Source organism: Crocuta crocuta, unplaced genomic scaffold (assembly GCF_008692635.1).
Source record: "Crocuta crocuta isolate KB4526 unplaced genomic scaffold, BGI_CrCroc_1.0 scaffold3, whole genome shotgun sequence".
Lineage (NCBI taxonomy): Eukaryota > Metazoa > Chordata > Mammalia > Carnivora > Hyaenidae > Crocuta > Crocuta crocuta.
Window position 1 is genome coordinate 6,255,689 of NW_027529934.1, and position 16,704 is coordinate 6,272,392.

The window sequence follows — 16,704 nt, forward strand, 5'->3', positions numbered from 1 at the left end:
AGTGCCCCTCAACAGCATATTCTTGAGATAAGACGAGACCTAACAGAAAACATAGTCAAGGGTTTATATTTTTTAATGTTTATTTATTTTGAAAGCAAGCAGGGGAAGGGCAGAGAGAAAGGAGAGAGAATCCCAAGCAGGCTCCATACATCAGTAAAGAGCCCAACACAGAGACTGAACTCCCAAACTATGAGATCATGACCTGAGCTGATATCAAGAGTTGGGACACTTAACTGACTGAGACATCCAGGCACCCCTCAAGGGTTTACATTTTACAGCATTGTTCATTTCATACTTCATTCTATACTTCACTCCATGGATCTTTGATTAAAATGGTAACTACTTTTACTTGAATTTTTCATGCTATACATACTTTTACATAATTTCACGTGCTATACATACACTTTATATATATAGAAATGTGTATGTGTGTAAATACACATAAATATAAAATGTCAGCTACAGAACAGATGGCAGAGTGGTGAAGAGTGGGGTTCTGGACTCCTAGACATACATAAAAGTGCAAATCGCAGCACCATCATTTTTTAGCTGGCTAATCTTGGGGAAGACACTAAACCACTGTGCCTGAATCTCCTCATTTTTTAAATTCTATTTATTTTTTAAAGTTTAACTTGTTTTTAAAGAGTGTGAAAAAGAGAGAGAGAGAAAGCATGCATGAATGGGAACAAGAGACAGAAGGAAACAAAGAATCCCAAGCAAGCTTAGTACTGTCAGCACAGAGCCCCACATGGGGCTCGATCTCACCAACCTGAGATCATTACCTGGGCTGAAATCAACAGTCGGATGCTTAACCAACTGACCCACCCAGCTGGCCTTTCTTTTTTTTTTTAAGTTTATTTATTTATTTTAAGAGAGAGAAAGCACGGGGGAGGGATGCTTAACCCACTGAGCCATCCAGACGTCCCTAAACTTCCTCATTTTTAAAATGCAGACAATAATTGTTTCTACTCTAATTTTTAAGATTCTCATGAAGATTTCAAAGGACAATACGTATAAAGAACTTAGCACATTCAACAATGAGATCTATTATTATTTGTTTGCAGAAACTAGCATCAAAAGAAAATGATTTCTTTTAACCTATGAGATAATGAATGAATACCACATGTCTTGAGATTTCAGTTATATCAACTTCATACCAGTCAAAAGAAAGGGAAAAAAAAGCTGTGTCAAAGGAGACCAGCTCAGAGTGTTTAAATTAAATACAAAAATGTAAACAGGGCGCCTGGGTGGCTCAGTCAATTAAGCGTCCAACTCTTGATTTCAGCTCTGGTCATGATCTCACAGTTTGTGAGATCCAGCCCCACATCAGGCTCTGTGACGACAGCATGAAGCCTGGTTAGGACTGACTCTCCCTCTCTCTCTGCCTCTCCCCCACTCACGTGCTCTCTCTTCCTCTCTCAAAATAAATAAACATTTTAAAAATGTATACAAAACATAAAATTCCTCTTTATAACTAGATTACAGATGTCAAAGTATTTTTAGAACGAAGTATTAAAGAATGATCTTTATTTGAAAGTACCTTTGATTCTGTTTGGTTTATTCAAATTTATGTCCAAAAGGTAAGATTTAGATTTTTTTTTCTTAAATGTTTATTTTTGAGAGACAGCAGGGGAGAGGCGGGGGGGGGGACAGAGGATCGGAAGTGGGCTCTATGCTGACAGCAAGAGAGCCCAATGCAAGGCTCAAACTCATGAACTATGAGATCATAACTGGAACCAAAGTCACATGCTTAACTGACTGAGCCACCCAGGTGATTTAGATATTTTTAAAAAGCATCCTTACTGCCTGTTTAAATTTCTATAAGAAAGAACTACCTAACCACAAAGACTCTGCAACCATTTCTAAAAGTGATATATAACACAACTTTATTTAGTAGTAATTAAGGTATTAAAGGTAAGAAATCATAATTTTTGTCATTTATCATAAGTTATAAACTCAGGGGCACCTGGATGGCTCAGTCAGTTAAGTGTCTGACTCTTGATTTGGGCTCGGGTCATGATCTCATTGGTCATGAGATCGAGCCCCACATCAGGGTCGGCACTGAGCATGAAGCCTGCTTGGGATTCTCTCTCTGCCCATCTTCTGCTTGTGCTTTCTCTCTCTCTCAAAATAAATAAACATTAAAAAAAAAGTCATACAACTCAAATGTCTACATGGGCCAGCCATTAGAAACAGTCAAGTATAATCAATAGGGAAGAACTAAGACCACAGCCACTAACAAGTACTCACCAAAACGCATTCAAATTCAAGTTTTGTTTTCCTTTTTATTTATTAATTTACTTATTTTTAAATGTTTATTTATTAAAGAGAGAGTGAGCACAAGTAGAAGAGGGGCAGAGAGAGAAGGAGAGACAGAATCCCAAGCAAGCTCAGCACTGTCAAAATAGAGCCTGACACAGGGCTCAAACCCACAAACTATGAGATCATGACCTGAGCTGAAACCAAGAGTCAAATGCTTAACCAACTGAGCCACCCAGGTGCACCCTCCTTGTTGTGCTTTTCAGACACTGTGCCATATATGTTCAGGAGTATAGTACAGAGGGACGCCTGTTTTGACCATTGAATTTCAGATATGAAGTCCTTAGGGCCTCTATGATCTGTACCTGTATGAAAACTTGTTCTACAAAAGATATTAACAAAATGGAATATTTCTGAAAATGAATATTCACACACATCAAAAACATCAGGAAATGTTTCAATAACTTCAAAAAGCCAGTCATATCATTTAAAGATACCCTAAGCTGGTTATCTCCCCCTCTTTGTAGTCACAATTAAGATAGATTTTTATATCTCATAATATATAATCTTTAAGATTCCTTGCAACTCTGACATTTTAAGATTCCATGATTGGGTCCCTGGGTGGCTCAGCTGGTTAAGCATCCAACTTCAGCTCAGGTCACGATCTCATGGTCTGCAGGGTCAAGCTCTGTATCCGGCTCTGCACAGAGAGCTCAGAGCCTGGAGCCTGCTTCAGATTCTGTGTCTTCCTCTCTCTGCCACCCTCCCCCACTTGTGCTCTGTCTCTGTCTTTCAAAAATAAGTGCTAAAAAAAATTTTTTTAATAAGATTCCATGATAATGGAACAAAATTCTTTCAAGCTGGTAAAACGTGTATCAATGAAATAACTTAATTATTACCAAAAAGAAATCTGAAAATTGCTGAATTCATTCATTACTGAAATGTTTGGTCTAAATATTATTAATGAAAAATAATAATTTGCATTTTTTAAGTTTATTAATTTTGGACAGAGAGAGTATGAGCAGGGGAGGGGCAGAAAAAGAGGGAGAGAGAGAATCCCAAGCAGACTCCACACTGGCAGTGCAGAGCCTGATGCAGGGCTTGAATTCATGAACCATGAGATCATGACCTGGGCCAAAATCAAGAGTCAGACACAACCCACCAAGACACCCAGGAAGCCCTCAATTTGCATTTCTGACATGATACCAATGCAGCCTCTATCTCACTAAAACACCTGTCAACCATGTTTTCAAAAAACTTTTCAAATAAAATAGCAATCCCACTGTTATTAAATTCTTTCTAGATGTTCTCCAATAAGTCACTAGAAAAAAAGGGTACACTTAAGTGAACAATATCCAATACCCCCAAGGTACAAAGTAACCTCTTTCCACTGGATCCCAAGCACTTGCATTTCCATTGTTTTATACAATGATCATATTTTGGTATGTTTTATCTTCTCTACTGTACTTTAAAACATTTTTTAATGTTTGTTTACTTTTGAGAGGGAGAGAGACAGAGCATGAATGGAGGAGGGGCAGAGAGAGAGGGAGACACAGAATCCAAAGCAGGCTCCAGGCTCTGAGCTGTCAGTACAGAGCCTGATGCAGGGCTCAAATTCATGGACCATGAGATCATGACCTGAGCCAAAGTCAACCGCTTAACCAACCGAGCTACCCACGTGCCCCTCTCTTCTCTAATGTACTTTTAAGCTACACACTGGTAGAAAGCATGTCTGGCACACATTTTATCCCCAACAAAAAGCATTTTGTACTTGCACAGAAACTGCTCATAAAAAAAAAAAAGTCCAAAAGAAAGCTACCATTTCTCAAGATAATGATTATCTCATGTTAAACGGTTTCCAATTCTGAAATGAATGGAGTTTTTACAAAGTGGAAATTATGATCATGCTTTAATTCTCTATAATTCAGAGAAGTTCTCAGAATCAGTAGCTGGTTATGTTACTATTTAAGCAATAGCATTTTGAGACAGAAAAATATAATAACTTCATAATCTTTTAAGAAAATAAAACTTTAGGGGCGCCTGGGTGGCTTAGTCGGTTAAGCATCCAACTTTCACTTAGGTCATGATCTCACGGTTTGTGAGTTTGGGCCCTGCGTCGGGCTCTGTGCTGACTGCCAGCTCAGAGCCTGGAGCCTGTTTCAGTTGTGGCTCCCTCTCTCTCTGACCCTCCCCTGTTCACGCTGTCTCTCTCTCTCTCTCCCCCCTAGAAATTAAAAAAAAAAAAAAATTTTTTTTTAAAAAAGAAAAGAAAACTTTAAAAATGTTACCTAAGCCTAAGCTCGGTTTTAAACCTTTGAGAAGATATGTTTTTGGAAAGCATTATTTACAATCATCAAATCTTACCTGAGGATTCCAACCTGGATCTAATTTCTTAACTACTGCAATGTACTCCTGCATTGCTTGACTGGGGCTTGAATCACCAAGTGCTTTCCATGCTTCCCTATAGTAAAGAATATCCAAAATGACCACTCATTAACTATGGAAGTAACACAAACAGCACATTCCTTTTTAGTATTAAAAACTTGGCATGCACATTTTAAGGATGTGGGAAATAGATATAATAAGCCACAGATGAGTAGGTCTCTTTTTTTTGCACTCACATTGGTCTATACCAATATACACCTTATATCCTACCATCGAAGGAGCCTTTTCAGACTTCTTTTTTCCTAATCACCCTCCCCCATGAAACTTTAGTAACAGATACATTGCATATCAATTGAATTTTGGAAGACCACAAACACTATAATATCCAAGATTTTATAACTCCCCAAAACTCACCATTCATCCCTACTGAGAATGTATGATCTACAGACCAATAAAAGCAGTTTCCACCTTTTGAATTAACTGTGCTTACAGCATTTCGGTAACATATGAACTAATCAGCACACGAAACAATACTTCTTGGGAAAACACTTCAAACTTCTTATTTAAGCTGTGAGAAACACACCTTCCCATTCTGCTGTTATCCCATCTGTAAGCTGCTAGTAGTGGGTCCTGAGGCAGGGACTTCAAAAGTGAGGGGTGGTAAGGACAGAGATAAGAATTCTAATGAGAAAGAAGGTAGGGGCTACTTGCAGTATAAATACCAAGAGTATTATTTTAATCCTGTGCCCACTTCTGGGTCATCCTTTTCTTCTTTTTTCTGCAAGCTGCCAAGATAGGCTCCTCCTTGGTTTTGTCCTCCCCGTTCTCCTTCCACCCAGGAAGTAGATCCACTGATCTGGCGTAAAACACAATTCAGTGCCGCAGTTTTTCACTACCTTCCTGCTTCCACACGACAAATGTAGTATCTTTCTGAGGTTTTCCAAATGTATTTTTACTGACTCTCTTGAGTCAGTAAATGAATGCATCCTAACACCCTATCCCTAAATACATCAGCATATATCAAACTGAGGAAATTTAACATCAATACTGTCATATAATATACACACTACCTTCAGATTTCCCTGATTACCCAATAATGTCTTGTATAGATTTCTTCTCCCAGACCAGGAGCCAATCAAGATTCATGCAGAGCACGGAGTTTCTTTTTTTGTCTTCCGTGATACTGACATTTTTTAAGAGTCCAAACCAGTTGTTTTATAAAAGATCTGTCAATTTGGATTTCTCTGATTGTTTCCTCACCTACAGTGTTCTTGCCAAAAATGATCAATCGTGATTAGAAGCAGGCTAAATGCTTTGGCAAAAGCGACATATAGGTGACGTGTGCTTTGCCACACATCACATCAGGGGGCACATGACATCACTTTGTGTCATCATCAAAGATAAGATTAAGGATTTAGAAGCAGTGACTACCAGTTGTCTTCCTTATAAGTAAAAAGTAAGCTGTGGGTCAGGATTGTGTAAACACTGCTCCTCAGTGGTTTTTCATCTAATGGTTTCAGCATCCACTGATGACTCCTGCCTGAATTATTATAGTGGTTGTAAAATCAAAACTTTTTAAAATTGCTAAAAACAATGAAAAAACAGGTAAGCAGGTGGAAAAAAATAATGCTGAAGTTCAGAAATTTCTTAAGGTAAAACAACAAACTACAATAAAAGTTTCATCAGCTAGTCTCTACAACAGTAATAAAGGGTCAGAGAACTATTTGTTATCATTAGCAAAGAAAACTTCTGCCAGAGTGGAAATAAAAGCATTGCTTCCCTTACTGAGAATGTCCTACACCAAAAAAAGCTGAACAGGTGCTTAATGACATAACTGATTTACATTAAGTTCAAGTTTTGCATCTCTTTACAGCTAGGTAACAGTCCACAGGGAGGCAACTTGTCAGGGGACCGCATTTTGAGGAGCACTGCTCTAGAATAGAAAGTTAGAATCCTTTTCTAGCACCCTTCTCTCTACAACCATACTTCATTTTTTAAATCCCTATCCTTTCCAGGGCTGACTCTCCAGAGTCTTTCCTTCTGTAACTATGGGGTACTGTTGTACACAATTCCTCTTTTTTCACTTAGATAAGAGTAAATAAGGCCTCATATGATAAGAAGGAACCTCTGAATTAAAAGTAAAAAACTGGGGAGGGTATAATTTTTTATGGATTCAGGAAAGAAATGGACTTAGTACCTCCCCCCTCCCTTCTCCCCCCCAAATTATTATAAGCACTTCTTCACTGTGGTGTGGGTGGGGCAAGGAACAGAAGAGCAATAGAGATGAGAAGATAAAATTGGGATGGGGTGAAGAGTAAAAATGAGGATTTAGCCTGTTCTCTGTTCCCATCCTCCTGTCCTTCTTCCAAAGATTCTTCCAGAGGGCAGAAGTGGTGATCCATTAGGGGCTCTATGACAGGATAGGAAAATCTCAAGGAATAGCTCTGAACGCCACTGTCTAAGAAGCTATTCACATGTAAGAAGTGTATGTCTGTTGTGGACTAAGTATATACCAACATCATGGCATGAGAATCCTTTAGGAGACTTAGCTAAAAGCGGATTCTTTTAATCTCTCTCCCAATTGCCTGTTGTTAGTACAGTCTACAGCAGAGAGATTAACATAAAAATAATTCTTTAATCTGCTCACTACTTTCTAATTCCTAAACACCTAAACCATTTCCAACAACCTCATTAGATTCCAAGAATTTCTTACCATTTTTGCTTTCCTTCAAAATCAAAGAAGCTTGGTTTAGGAGTATTACAATTTCCAACTTTGACCTAATTGAAGGGAAGGGGAAAAAAAATCAAGAACTTATTTTTTCAAAGAAATTCCAGAGAAACTTTTTATTTTCAAATTTATTATGTATACTTAGTAACTATAGATTAGAAAATATCTATACAAAATATAACAATTTAACTTAACATTCTTTCCAAAAGCAAACAAAAGACAAACTTTAAATAAAGGCTGCGCTGGCCTACTGCATAAAACAACTATTGTCTAATACTGTGATACATAAAAAAAAATATACATGGGTAACAAACACTTGTATTCTTAAAACAGTAGACAAATCATACATGTAAGGCAAACTATAAATACAGATTATGTAATCCTTATTTCCATTTATTCTATAGAAGAATTTTTAAACGTACAAAAAACAAGTTTATAGTACAATTTATCAGAATTCCTAATATTGTTTACGTTGATTCTCATTACACTATCAGCCATTTTCTCTCTCCCAATTCCAGAAGAAAGCACACTCTTTGTTAAGTATCCTATAATGAAACTAATCAATACAAATACAGATGCTGAAAGTGATGAAACAAATTTTCAAGGGTTTTTCAACAACAATATAAATTCTATCTACTCCACTATAATCATTTTCTTGTTTGTGGTCAATATTTATTTGTAAATCCTCAAATATCATTTGTAGTGAAACTATACAGTAATTATTTTCATTGTGAATAAACAAATGAAATTCACACAAGTGCAGAATTTATTACACAGCCCGACTCCCACTGCCAGAAGTAATCTCCTTCTGATGAACTCACACCATTTACTTTGTATACCTCTGACAGCACTTTTCACTTTTACCTGGTATTAGAAAGTTTCATGTGAAGTCTCATCTTTGTATCAAAACACAGCCTCTAGGAAACTATTCTTATCACACTCATTGCACCTTATACAGTGCCTAACCTGAGGTTGTTAAAAATGTTTGCTGGATGTGGAATGAATATGTCAGGCACATGTTCAACCAAATATCTATTCTTCCTAAATAGATACCAAAATCCGACCCCCATTTATTTCTGAGATCTTCTCACGATCTATTACTCTTACACACTTGAATTTTGCTAAAATCAAACTGATGGTCTACTCGCTAACCAGACTGACCTACTCCCTGCTTTAGGGATTTTTACTCTGTTGTGCTCGTGTTATCACCCTCACCTGAAATGCCTTCTCTTCCTTCAGCTTTTCAAAATGCTACACCTTTCAGTCCCACTCAAAGTTTGAATGTAAGAACTCTTTCGGTCTACAATGACTTCATCCATCTCTGAATTCATAACAATAATCATCTCTGTCATTTGCTTGGCAATTAATCACACAGCCCTCGGATGAATATTAAAATGCACCCTTACATGGGAGCAGACCTATTATAATGGGACCAAAAGGGAAAACAGTGTGAGCACAGGAACTGCATTTCTTGATCACCGTAAAACAAAAGTTTAACATGTTATGTCAAATGGGCCATACAGCAATCCTCTTAGGTTTGCCTTTACAAACTCATTTTATAAATGAGTACAGAGAAACTGAGGAGGGTTGAGGGAGTTCACATACTACATTAGCACCCACTCCTGAATTAGTAGTCAGGATTTGAACTTAGGACTGTTTGACTCCTAAGTCCAATATTCCTTTTCTATACCACTTCGCTTTACATGCCACACAGAATCTAGGCTTCAGTTCTGGCATCTCTAAAATCACTTGAACTACTGGATTGTTAGAAACATAAGAGAAACTATATAACACATCATAAAAGCAGCTTTACTTACTATCTTTGGTTTTTGTTTTGTTTTGTTTTTTTAATCCAGACACCAGCCAGTGGCAGAAACAAATACCAATATCCATTCTCCATTTCTCCCACACAAAATCTCAGCCAGACACATGGTCATCTGGCTAAACATTACATGTGGTCATGCAACTTCAGCCCAGGTTCAGGGGATGAGATGTGTGTGAAAGTGATATAAATATCTTCCTTAATGGGGTGTCTGGATGGTTCAATCGGTTAAGTGACCGACTTCAGCTCAGGTCATGATCTCATGGTTCATGAGTTTGAGCCCTACATTGGGCTCTCTGCTGTCAGCACAGAACCCACTTGGGGTCCTCTTTCCCTGTTCTCTCTCTCAAAAATAAACAAACATTAAAAAAAAAGAAAAGAAAAGAGGGCTTGTCCTTCCCTTTCCCTGAGCCGTGGCTAGAACATGCATGTGGTGACGGTGAGCCATCTCTGGCCAGGGAAAGTGGTTCTCAGGGGAACAGTTCTCAAACTTTTTGGTCTCATGATGCCTTTAAAGTTCTCAGAAAATGAGGACCCCCAGAAACTTTATGTAAGCTCTATCTATCAATATTTAGCATATTAAAAATTAGGAGGCATTTTAAAAATATGCATTAACTCATTTAAAAATAATAAACTCATTAAATTAATAACAAAATTTTATAAAAATAACTATATATTCTAAAGCAAAAAAGCTTTATTGAGAAAAGTGCCATTTACATTTTGCACATCTCTTTAATGTCTGCCTTAATAGAAGGCAGTTGTTTTCTCTTATCCATTTCTGTATTCGATCTACTGCAATATGTTGCTTTGGTTGAAGTATATGAAGAAAATGCAGCTTCATAAAGATTTGTTGTTAGAAATGAGAAAAGAATTTAGCAGCATTTTCAGATAACTATGGATATTCTTCTTTGATACCATACCAAAACTCAACAAGTGGCAGTTTCTTTAAGGTCAGATGCAATGTGGACTCTGAGGTCACATCAATGAACTTTTCATAACTGTTACAATAAAATCCAATGGTCTGACTTGCACTTTTTTTTTCTTTAACGTTTATTTATTTTTGAGAGAGAGAGAGACAGAGTGTGAGGGAGGCTCAGAGAGAGAGGGAGACACAGAATCTGAAGCAGGCTCCAGGCTCTAAGCTGTCAGCACAGAGCCCAACACCAACCCACAAACCATGAGATCATGACCTGAGCCAAAGTGGGAAGTCCAACCAACTAAGGCACCCATGCGCCCTAACTTGCACTTTGAATGGATCTTTTATTCATGCATAATTTGTAACATTCCATGCAACAGTTGGAAAATATGGTTCACTGAGTTGTGCATTCCTTCCAAATGCTGACACATTTCATTACCAAAAGCAGAAGTCTACAATCATTAATATCACCATTAATCTCATCAAAAAGTTTTTAAGTATTAGGAAGCTGTTTGGTTCATATGACAGATACAGATTTTCCAAACTATCAATTTTCACTTGAAGGCTCAAATGTTACCATTGGCAACACATACTATCAGCTGTTTTCCTTCAACTGACAGGCTCACTTTAATCACTCTGAAGAAACTACCTGCCATATACTCAAATCTGAATAAGCACAGTTTATCTGTGAGTGGCTCTGTTAAGGAAAAATGATGTTTCATGAAAAAACCGGATAGCTCAGCTTGCAACTCAAAAATTACACAGGTGTTTTCCCTCCAATTAGCCAGCATAACTCAGTGGGCAGAAGTGCCTTGTGTGTACCCCGCATTTCATCACACACGATATTAAAGACTTCTACTCAAGAGTTAATATTAATAAAAATCAATGATATTTACTCCTTTATCAAAGACATTTTTAAGTGAAACTGGCTTTTTTCCCCCTCTGAGTACATAGTTGTAAAAATACAGTACTAGTATAGTTTGCTGCCACTGCCTTGATTCGTGCTGATGCATCACCAGTTTCATCACACAGAAAAAAGGCAAATAGTGTATTAGTATTATTACAAAAATAGTTTTGATCTTACAGAGCTCCTGAGAAAGTCTCAGGGATTCTCAGGGGTCTCTAGGCCATAATTTGAGAAGTGCTACCTTGAGGGATGGCAGAGCTACAGGAGGATAGAACGACCAAGCCCCTGGACGATCTCGTGAAGCAGAGCCACCCTCCCAGCTCTAGCTCACCTACCTCCACACCATGATGTGCAATGAAAATAAAAGTTCAGCAGCTGACCCTGTATTCTGACACAGAAGCTTTTGTATTCCCACATTCAAAGAATAGTTCTGGATCAGAAAAGACTGGAAAAATAAAACTACAGGATTTTAGGACATGATGAGCAACAGTTTCCAAATCATTAAATAATGAATCATGAGCTGTAAAGCAGAGTTATAAAATGCAGCATTTTAAAAGAACATCTAAACTCTGTTCTCTCTGATATATGTGATATATCCGGTGCCCGTGAAACAATATTTTAACAAATAATAGCACATGCCAGCGGATCGTGTAACCAGGTTAAAGTAGGAGAACATGCTGAGTATCCTCACTGTGCTCATGCTGAAGCCTCCTATAAAATGAAGCCAAAAGGAGTTTGAAATTTTCATTGTCCTAGAGTTTTCACAGGTACCAATGAGTTATCTTTTGCTGGGCACGGGTAGGCTAACGCAGAGAACCAAAAAACTATTAATTTGTGTGATCTTTTTGAAACTTCACTAAAAGATGATTTTGGGGTTACAGGCTTATCTGAAACTAAAAGAGCTATTATATTAGGTAAGTGTAGGGCTCTGCCCAAGAAAAGAAGGTGCACAGCTTAGCGTATTTTTATCATTGTCCTGGGGACAACTTTACCTCCTTCAGCCTACAAAATACAGTGCTATTCCAAATACAAAACATAATTGTGTCATGAGAAATTCTGATCCACCATGCAGAAATTATATCAGAATCTCAACTTTATTATTCTATCAAAGACGCTATTTTTAACACTATCTCAGGATTCTGTTCAAAATACAATATGTAGAAGAGATTGATAAAAATTGTGTCCCATTGTCATATCTAAGTAAACATAATTTTATTCTTTAATAATGAAAACTTTTATTTCCAGATACAGAATATTTTTAAACACCTTAACATCAAATTCTTGAAAGGGTGAGGGAGGGGTNATGTAAAAAAAAAAAAAATTTTTTTTAATAAAATAAAAAAAAAAAAGAAAGGGTGAGGGACACACCTCTTCCAGAATATCTGGATGGAGTATACTTGAGACAGAATCATTACCAACTGACAAGTGACTTCACTGATAACTTAGAAATCAGGTATTTAATAATGATGACTTTAGTATCAGTATATAAAGCTATGTCCTACAAAGAAAAAGAATGTTCTCCAGGGCATTTGTAGGAAAAATTTTATACTGCCCAGAGAATTATTATTCAGACATGTTAAAGGTCCCAGTACAATGTTCAATAAACTCTTGTTAAATGACTGCAAATCTCATTTTAATGTTATTTGGACAATGTAAATAACCAAAGAAAGAATGGATATCCACAACTGCTGCAAAGAAGCAAATTCCAAGGCCAATTCAAGCAAGCGTAATTTTCATTCAGCACTATAATTTATACCATATATGTCTACAGCTCTCTCAAGTCACTTTAACTGATATTCATAGCTGAAATTCATCAATCTTCAAAAGAAGGCTTAGCTCTACTGAGCATGTTCACTTGAAGAATACAGAGGAACCCCACCACTATTTTTTTTTTAAGGAAACATGAGGAATAAATAGATACCAAGAAGCAAAAGAAAGGTGAACATTTTTTAGTAAAATAAAATGGACTGTTACCCAGAACATTACTGCTTCCAATGTTCCGAAGAGCTGGAGTTTTTCTAAAATGTTATTTAACTCCTGTTAGCAATTTTTCACATGTTTAAATGTATATTCCTTAAGTAACTTTTTAAGTCTCTTAAAGGCAAATACTATGATGGTTTTCTTCTCTGCACTCCCTGCAGGCATAACACCCAAGGGTTCTGCACATAAAAGATGCTGTACTAGGACTGGTTGAATACGATAAAGCAATTATTTTTCCTTCTCGTCCCTTTGATCCTTGGAATGATAAGTTAAACATGTCTTATGTGACATTACGATTATTATTTCCAGATAAAGTTCAGAACCTTAGACAAAGTCAGGAGCTACAATCTAGTTCTAGTTCTGACTGATTTTTCTGTATGACCCTAGGCAAGTCTTCTATGCTTTGGGGGCTTCTCTTTCCCGCAAAAGAAGGGGATTATTTCACCTGGTGTTCACTAGCTCTAAAATTTTTATAATTGTATCTACCAGACAGAAGCGTATTTAGCCAAAACATAAGTCTAATATATTTAGGATTTTAAAAATCACAACAATAAAGATGGTAATACTTTATTTTGTACTGCATCACTTTTTTATTACAATTATATAACTCCCTCGGATCTCACAATTTTTTTAACATTACTTCCGTATGACCATCTTACTTCCATAACTACCTCCATATGACCCTTTAGCAAGAGTGAATGATAAATCTTATTTTATCCTCCTCATTTTGCAAAGGTTCTTAAGTTAGTAAAAGCATTAAGCGCATGGTCACGGTGCAAGTCAGAGACGACACAGAAAACTGACATTCAATGTCCTGTGAAGTATTACTCCTAGGAGAACAGATAGGTCCTTTCCGAATTCAGAATGATGCTAATCCTTAACAGATGACTAAACACACATACACACACAGAAACTTACACTTCGCCATTACTATTAGCTTGGGGAGGAAAGAGAAGGCCTCCTGTGGCGCTCCCGCCCCCACCCCTTCCCTGGGACTTTACCTGCTTGTACCTGGCATACAGGTACAAGAGCTGCTCCCGGCTGGCCACCTGAACCAGGTCTTGGAGGTGCTCTGCCGCCTTCTCAAAGAGCTCGGCCAGGCTCCCGGACGCCTCGGTCTCGGGGCTCTGGAGGGATTCGACATCGCCGGACTCGTCCCCCGAGCTCAGCTCTCCGCCGCTGTCGCCCGTGGTGGCCCCCGCGGGCAGGAATGGCGAGGCCATGTGTCCTTGCTCGGTCCGTCCCTCTGCGTCCGCTCGGTGCTCCTCGGATCGGGTGNGGCGGGCTTGTGTTGGGCGCCCTCACCTAAGGGGAACTCGCGGGGCCGCGCGAGAGAAACGGTGCTCGGAGAAGCTGTCCTCATCATCGGAATGTCTGTTAATCATTTTGTCGAAATTGCTAGTCACAAAGTCTGGAACCTGTTCTAGGAATGGGCCATTGGAGGTGGGGAAGGAGGCCGTCTATTTGGTAGTGTAGCGATGCGAGCGGAGTCGCGGGAAACACGGAGCTGAGGACGAAGGTTCCGCCTGTACCCGTCTCCAGGGGTGTGTGACCCGGGCGCCCCCAAACTGGCCTCCGATCCCTGCACGCACATCTCTTGCTTGAGGGCTTGGCTCTAACTTGAAAAATGAATGAAGATTTGGGAGCCCGGGCCTTTCCCCGCCTAAATCGCGTGACTGATGGTGGAACCTCTCCTCTCCGTCTCGCTTTGCACGCCCGTGCAACGCCCCACTTCCCAGGGCGGTACTGGGACGCCCCCATCTCCCTCTCCGCCTTTAGCGCGCCTCTTCTCTGACTGAGACTTTGCCGCTGTGCCTGGAAGACACTGAAGTGAAACCGAAATCAGGGACACAGTTCTGCCTTAAAGGAACTTACACAAAGGAACTTACACAAAACTACACAAAAACTCTAACATGATTGTAACAATTAACTTTTACTTAGTAGTTCTTATGTCCCAAGTGTTGTAAAACAAAAACGAAAACACTTAATGTTCATTAAGTCTCAAAACGATGTAATAAGCTCCATCAGACTTGGTACAAAGAAAATGTACTAAAGAATGGTTATTGGGATGTTTGGACGGCTCAATCCGTTGAGCATCCCACTCTTGATTCCGGCTCAGGTCATGATGCAATCAATGGTGGTGGGATCAAGTCCCCCCACCAGCACCATAAGCTTGGAGCCTGCTTAAGATTCTCTCTCTCCCTCCCGCTGCCCCTCTCCCCTGCTCACATGCGCTCACTCAGCGTGCTCTCTCTCTCTCTCCCTATCAAAAGTTAAAAAAAAATCAAGAGTGGTTAGTGACCATTTGGGGTTAGACCTTATGCAGGTGGACATGGGAGAAAGGTAGACAAGTAAGAGAAAAAATAAAAGGCAGGTAGTTGTGAAAGCTTTGGTCAGGAGTCAGCAAACATTCCTTGAGTATCTAGAATGTGCCTCTGTCAGCCTCTGCTCTCAAGGCACCCAACCCAGTCAAGGGATGGCTGATGAAGAAATTCTTACAATTAAAAAGTGATAATAATAATAACTCATTGAATCCCTCCTTGTTTAAATCCTTACTACTAAAGGTGGGTATAGTTATTTCCACTCTGCACATAGGAAATCAGTACAGCGTCCTTGAGTAACATGCCTAAGGCTGCACAAATAGTAAGGAGAGAATCAAGGAAAAAGTCAAGCTTCATCTATTTCTGTATTCAGGAACAGTTTAAATAATATGGGAATAAAGCAGGCAAAATTCTCTTACGAACATAAGCATACAGCAATTCTACTTTCATCCAGCAAGAATGTATATGTGTGTTCACCAAAAGCCATGTACAGGAGCATTCATGGCAGCACTATTTCTATACAGCTCCACAATGGAGACTCCCAAATGTCCACCAACTGTAGAATGAATAAACTGTAGTGTGCTTACACAATGGAGTACTATTCAGCAGCAAGAATGAACTAAATATAACATACATGACATGAATAAATCTCATAAGCATAATGTAGAACCCAAGAAAACTGACACAAAAGAGCTCCTATGCATCCATTGATACAAAGCTCAAAATCAGGCAAAACTATTCTGTGGTGTTAAAAGTCAGGAGAGTGCATAGTCTTGAACTAAGCGCTGGTTACACAGGTGTGTTCACTTTATGAAAGTTCACTTAAAATTGATACTCTTCTGTACGTACATTGTATTTGAATGAAAAGATTAAAAATAACATTGAAAGGGATGCCAGGGTGGCTCAGTCAGGTAAGCATCCGACTCGATTTCTCCTTAAGTCACAGTCTCGAAGTTCATGAGTTCAAGCCTTGTATCAGGCTCTGTGCTGTCTACTCAGGATTCTGTCTCTCCCGCTCACTCTGCCTCTCTCTCTCTCTCTCTCATTCAAAATAAATAAATAAGCTTAAAAAGTTTTTTAAATAACATGTGAAAAATAAAAACAAGAAGAGCCCCTGATATTCAGAAGCTGGCCTGGCACTCACAACTAAGGAGAATAAGGAATATTGTTCTCCTATTAGATTAAATAGTCTCAAGAAACATCAACCTTGGACAAGGTATCATTGTAAAACCGTGATAAAATGAGACAAAACAAAACACTTCATAAATTCGTCTAGACAGAGACAGAAACAAGAACACTCTGTCCTACAAAATACCAAACACCCTTTCTATTAGCCAAAATGAATGATTATTACTTCTTTACAAATTATAGCTTTATTCTCATGTT

At 38.6% G+C, this 16,704-nt stretch overlaps 1 protein-coding gene across 1 annotated transcript in view; it reads right to left on the bottom strand.

Moving 5' to 3' along the window:
- The window catches only part of ACBD6 (acyl-CoA binding domain containing 6), a 194,754-nt gene extending 180,485 nt beyond the window's left edge, over nt 1-14,269 (bottom strand). The window contains exons 1-3 of the mRNA XM_077763114.1: nt 13,999-14,269; nt 7,358-7,422; nt 4,624-4,720 (exon numbers count right to left, since the gene is read on the bottom strand). Coding sequence (XP_077619240.1) covers nt 4,624-4,720; nt 7,358-7,422; nt 13,999-14,220 — 384 coding nt within the window. The 5' untranslated portion in view covers nt 14,221-14,269. The remainder of the gene's footprint in view (nt 1-4,623; nt 4,721-7,357; nt 7,423-13,998) is intronic.
- Nucleotides 14,270-16,704: the final 2,435 nt, after the last annotated feature.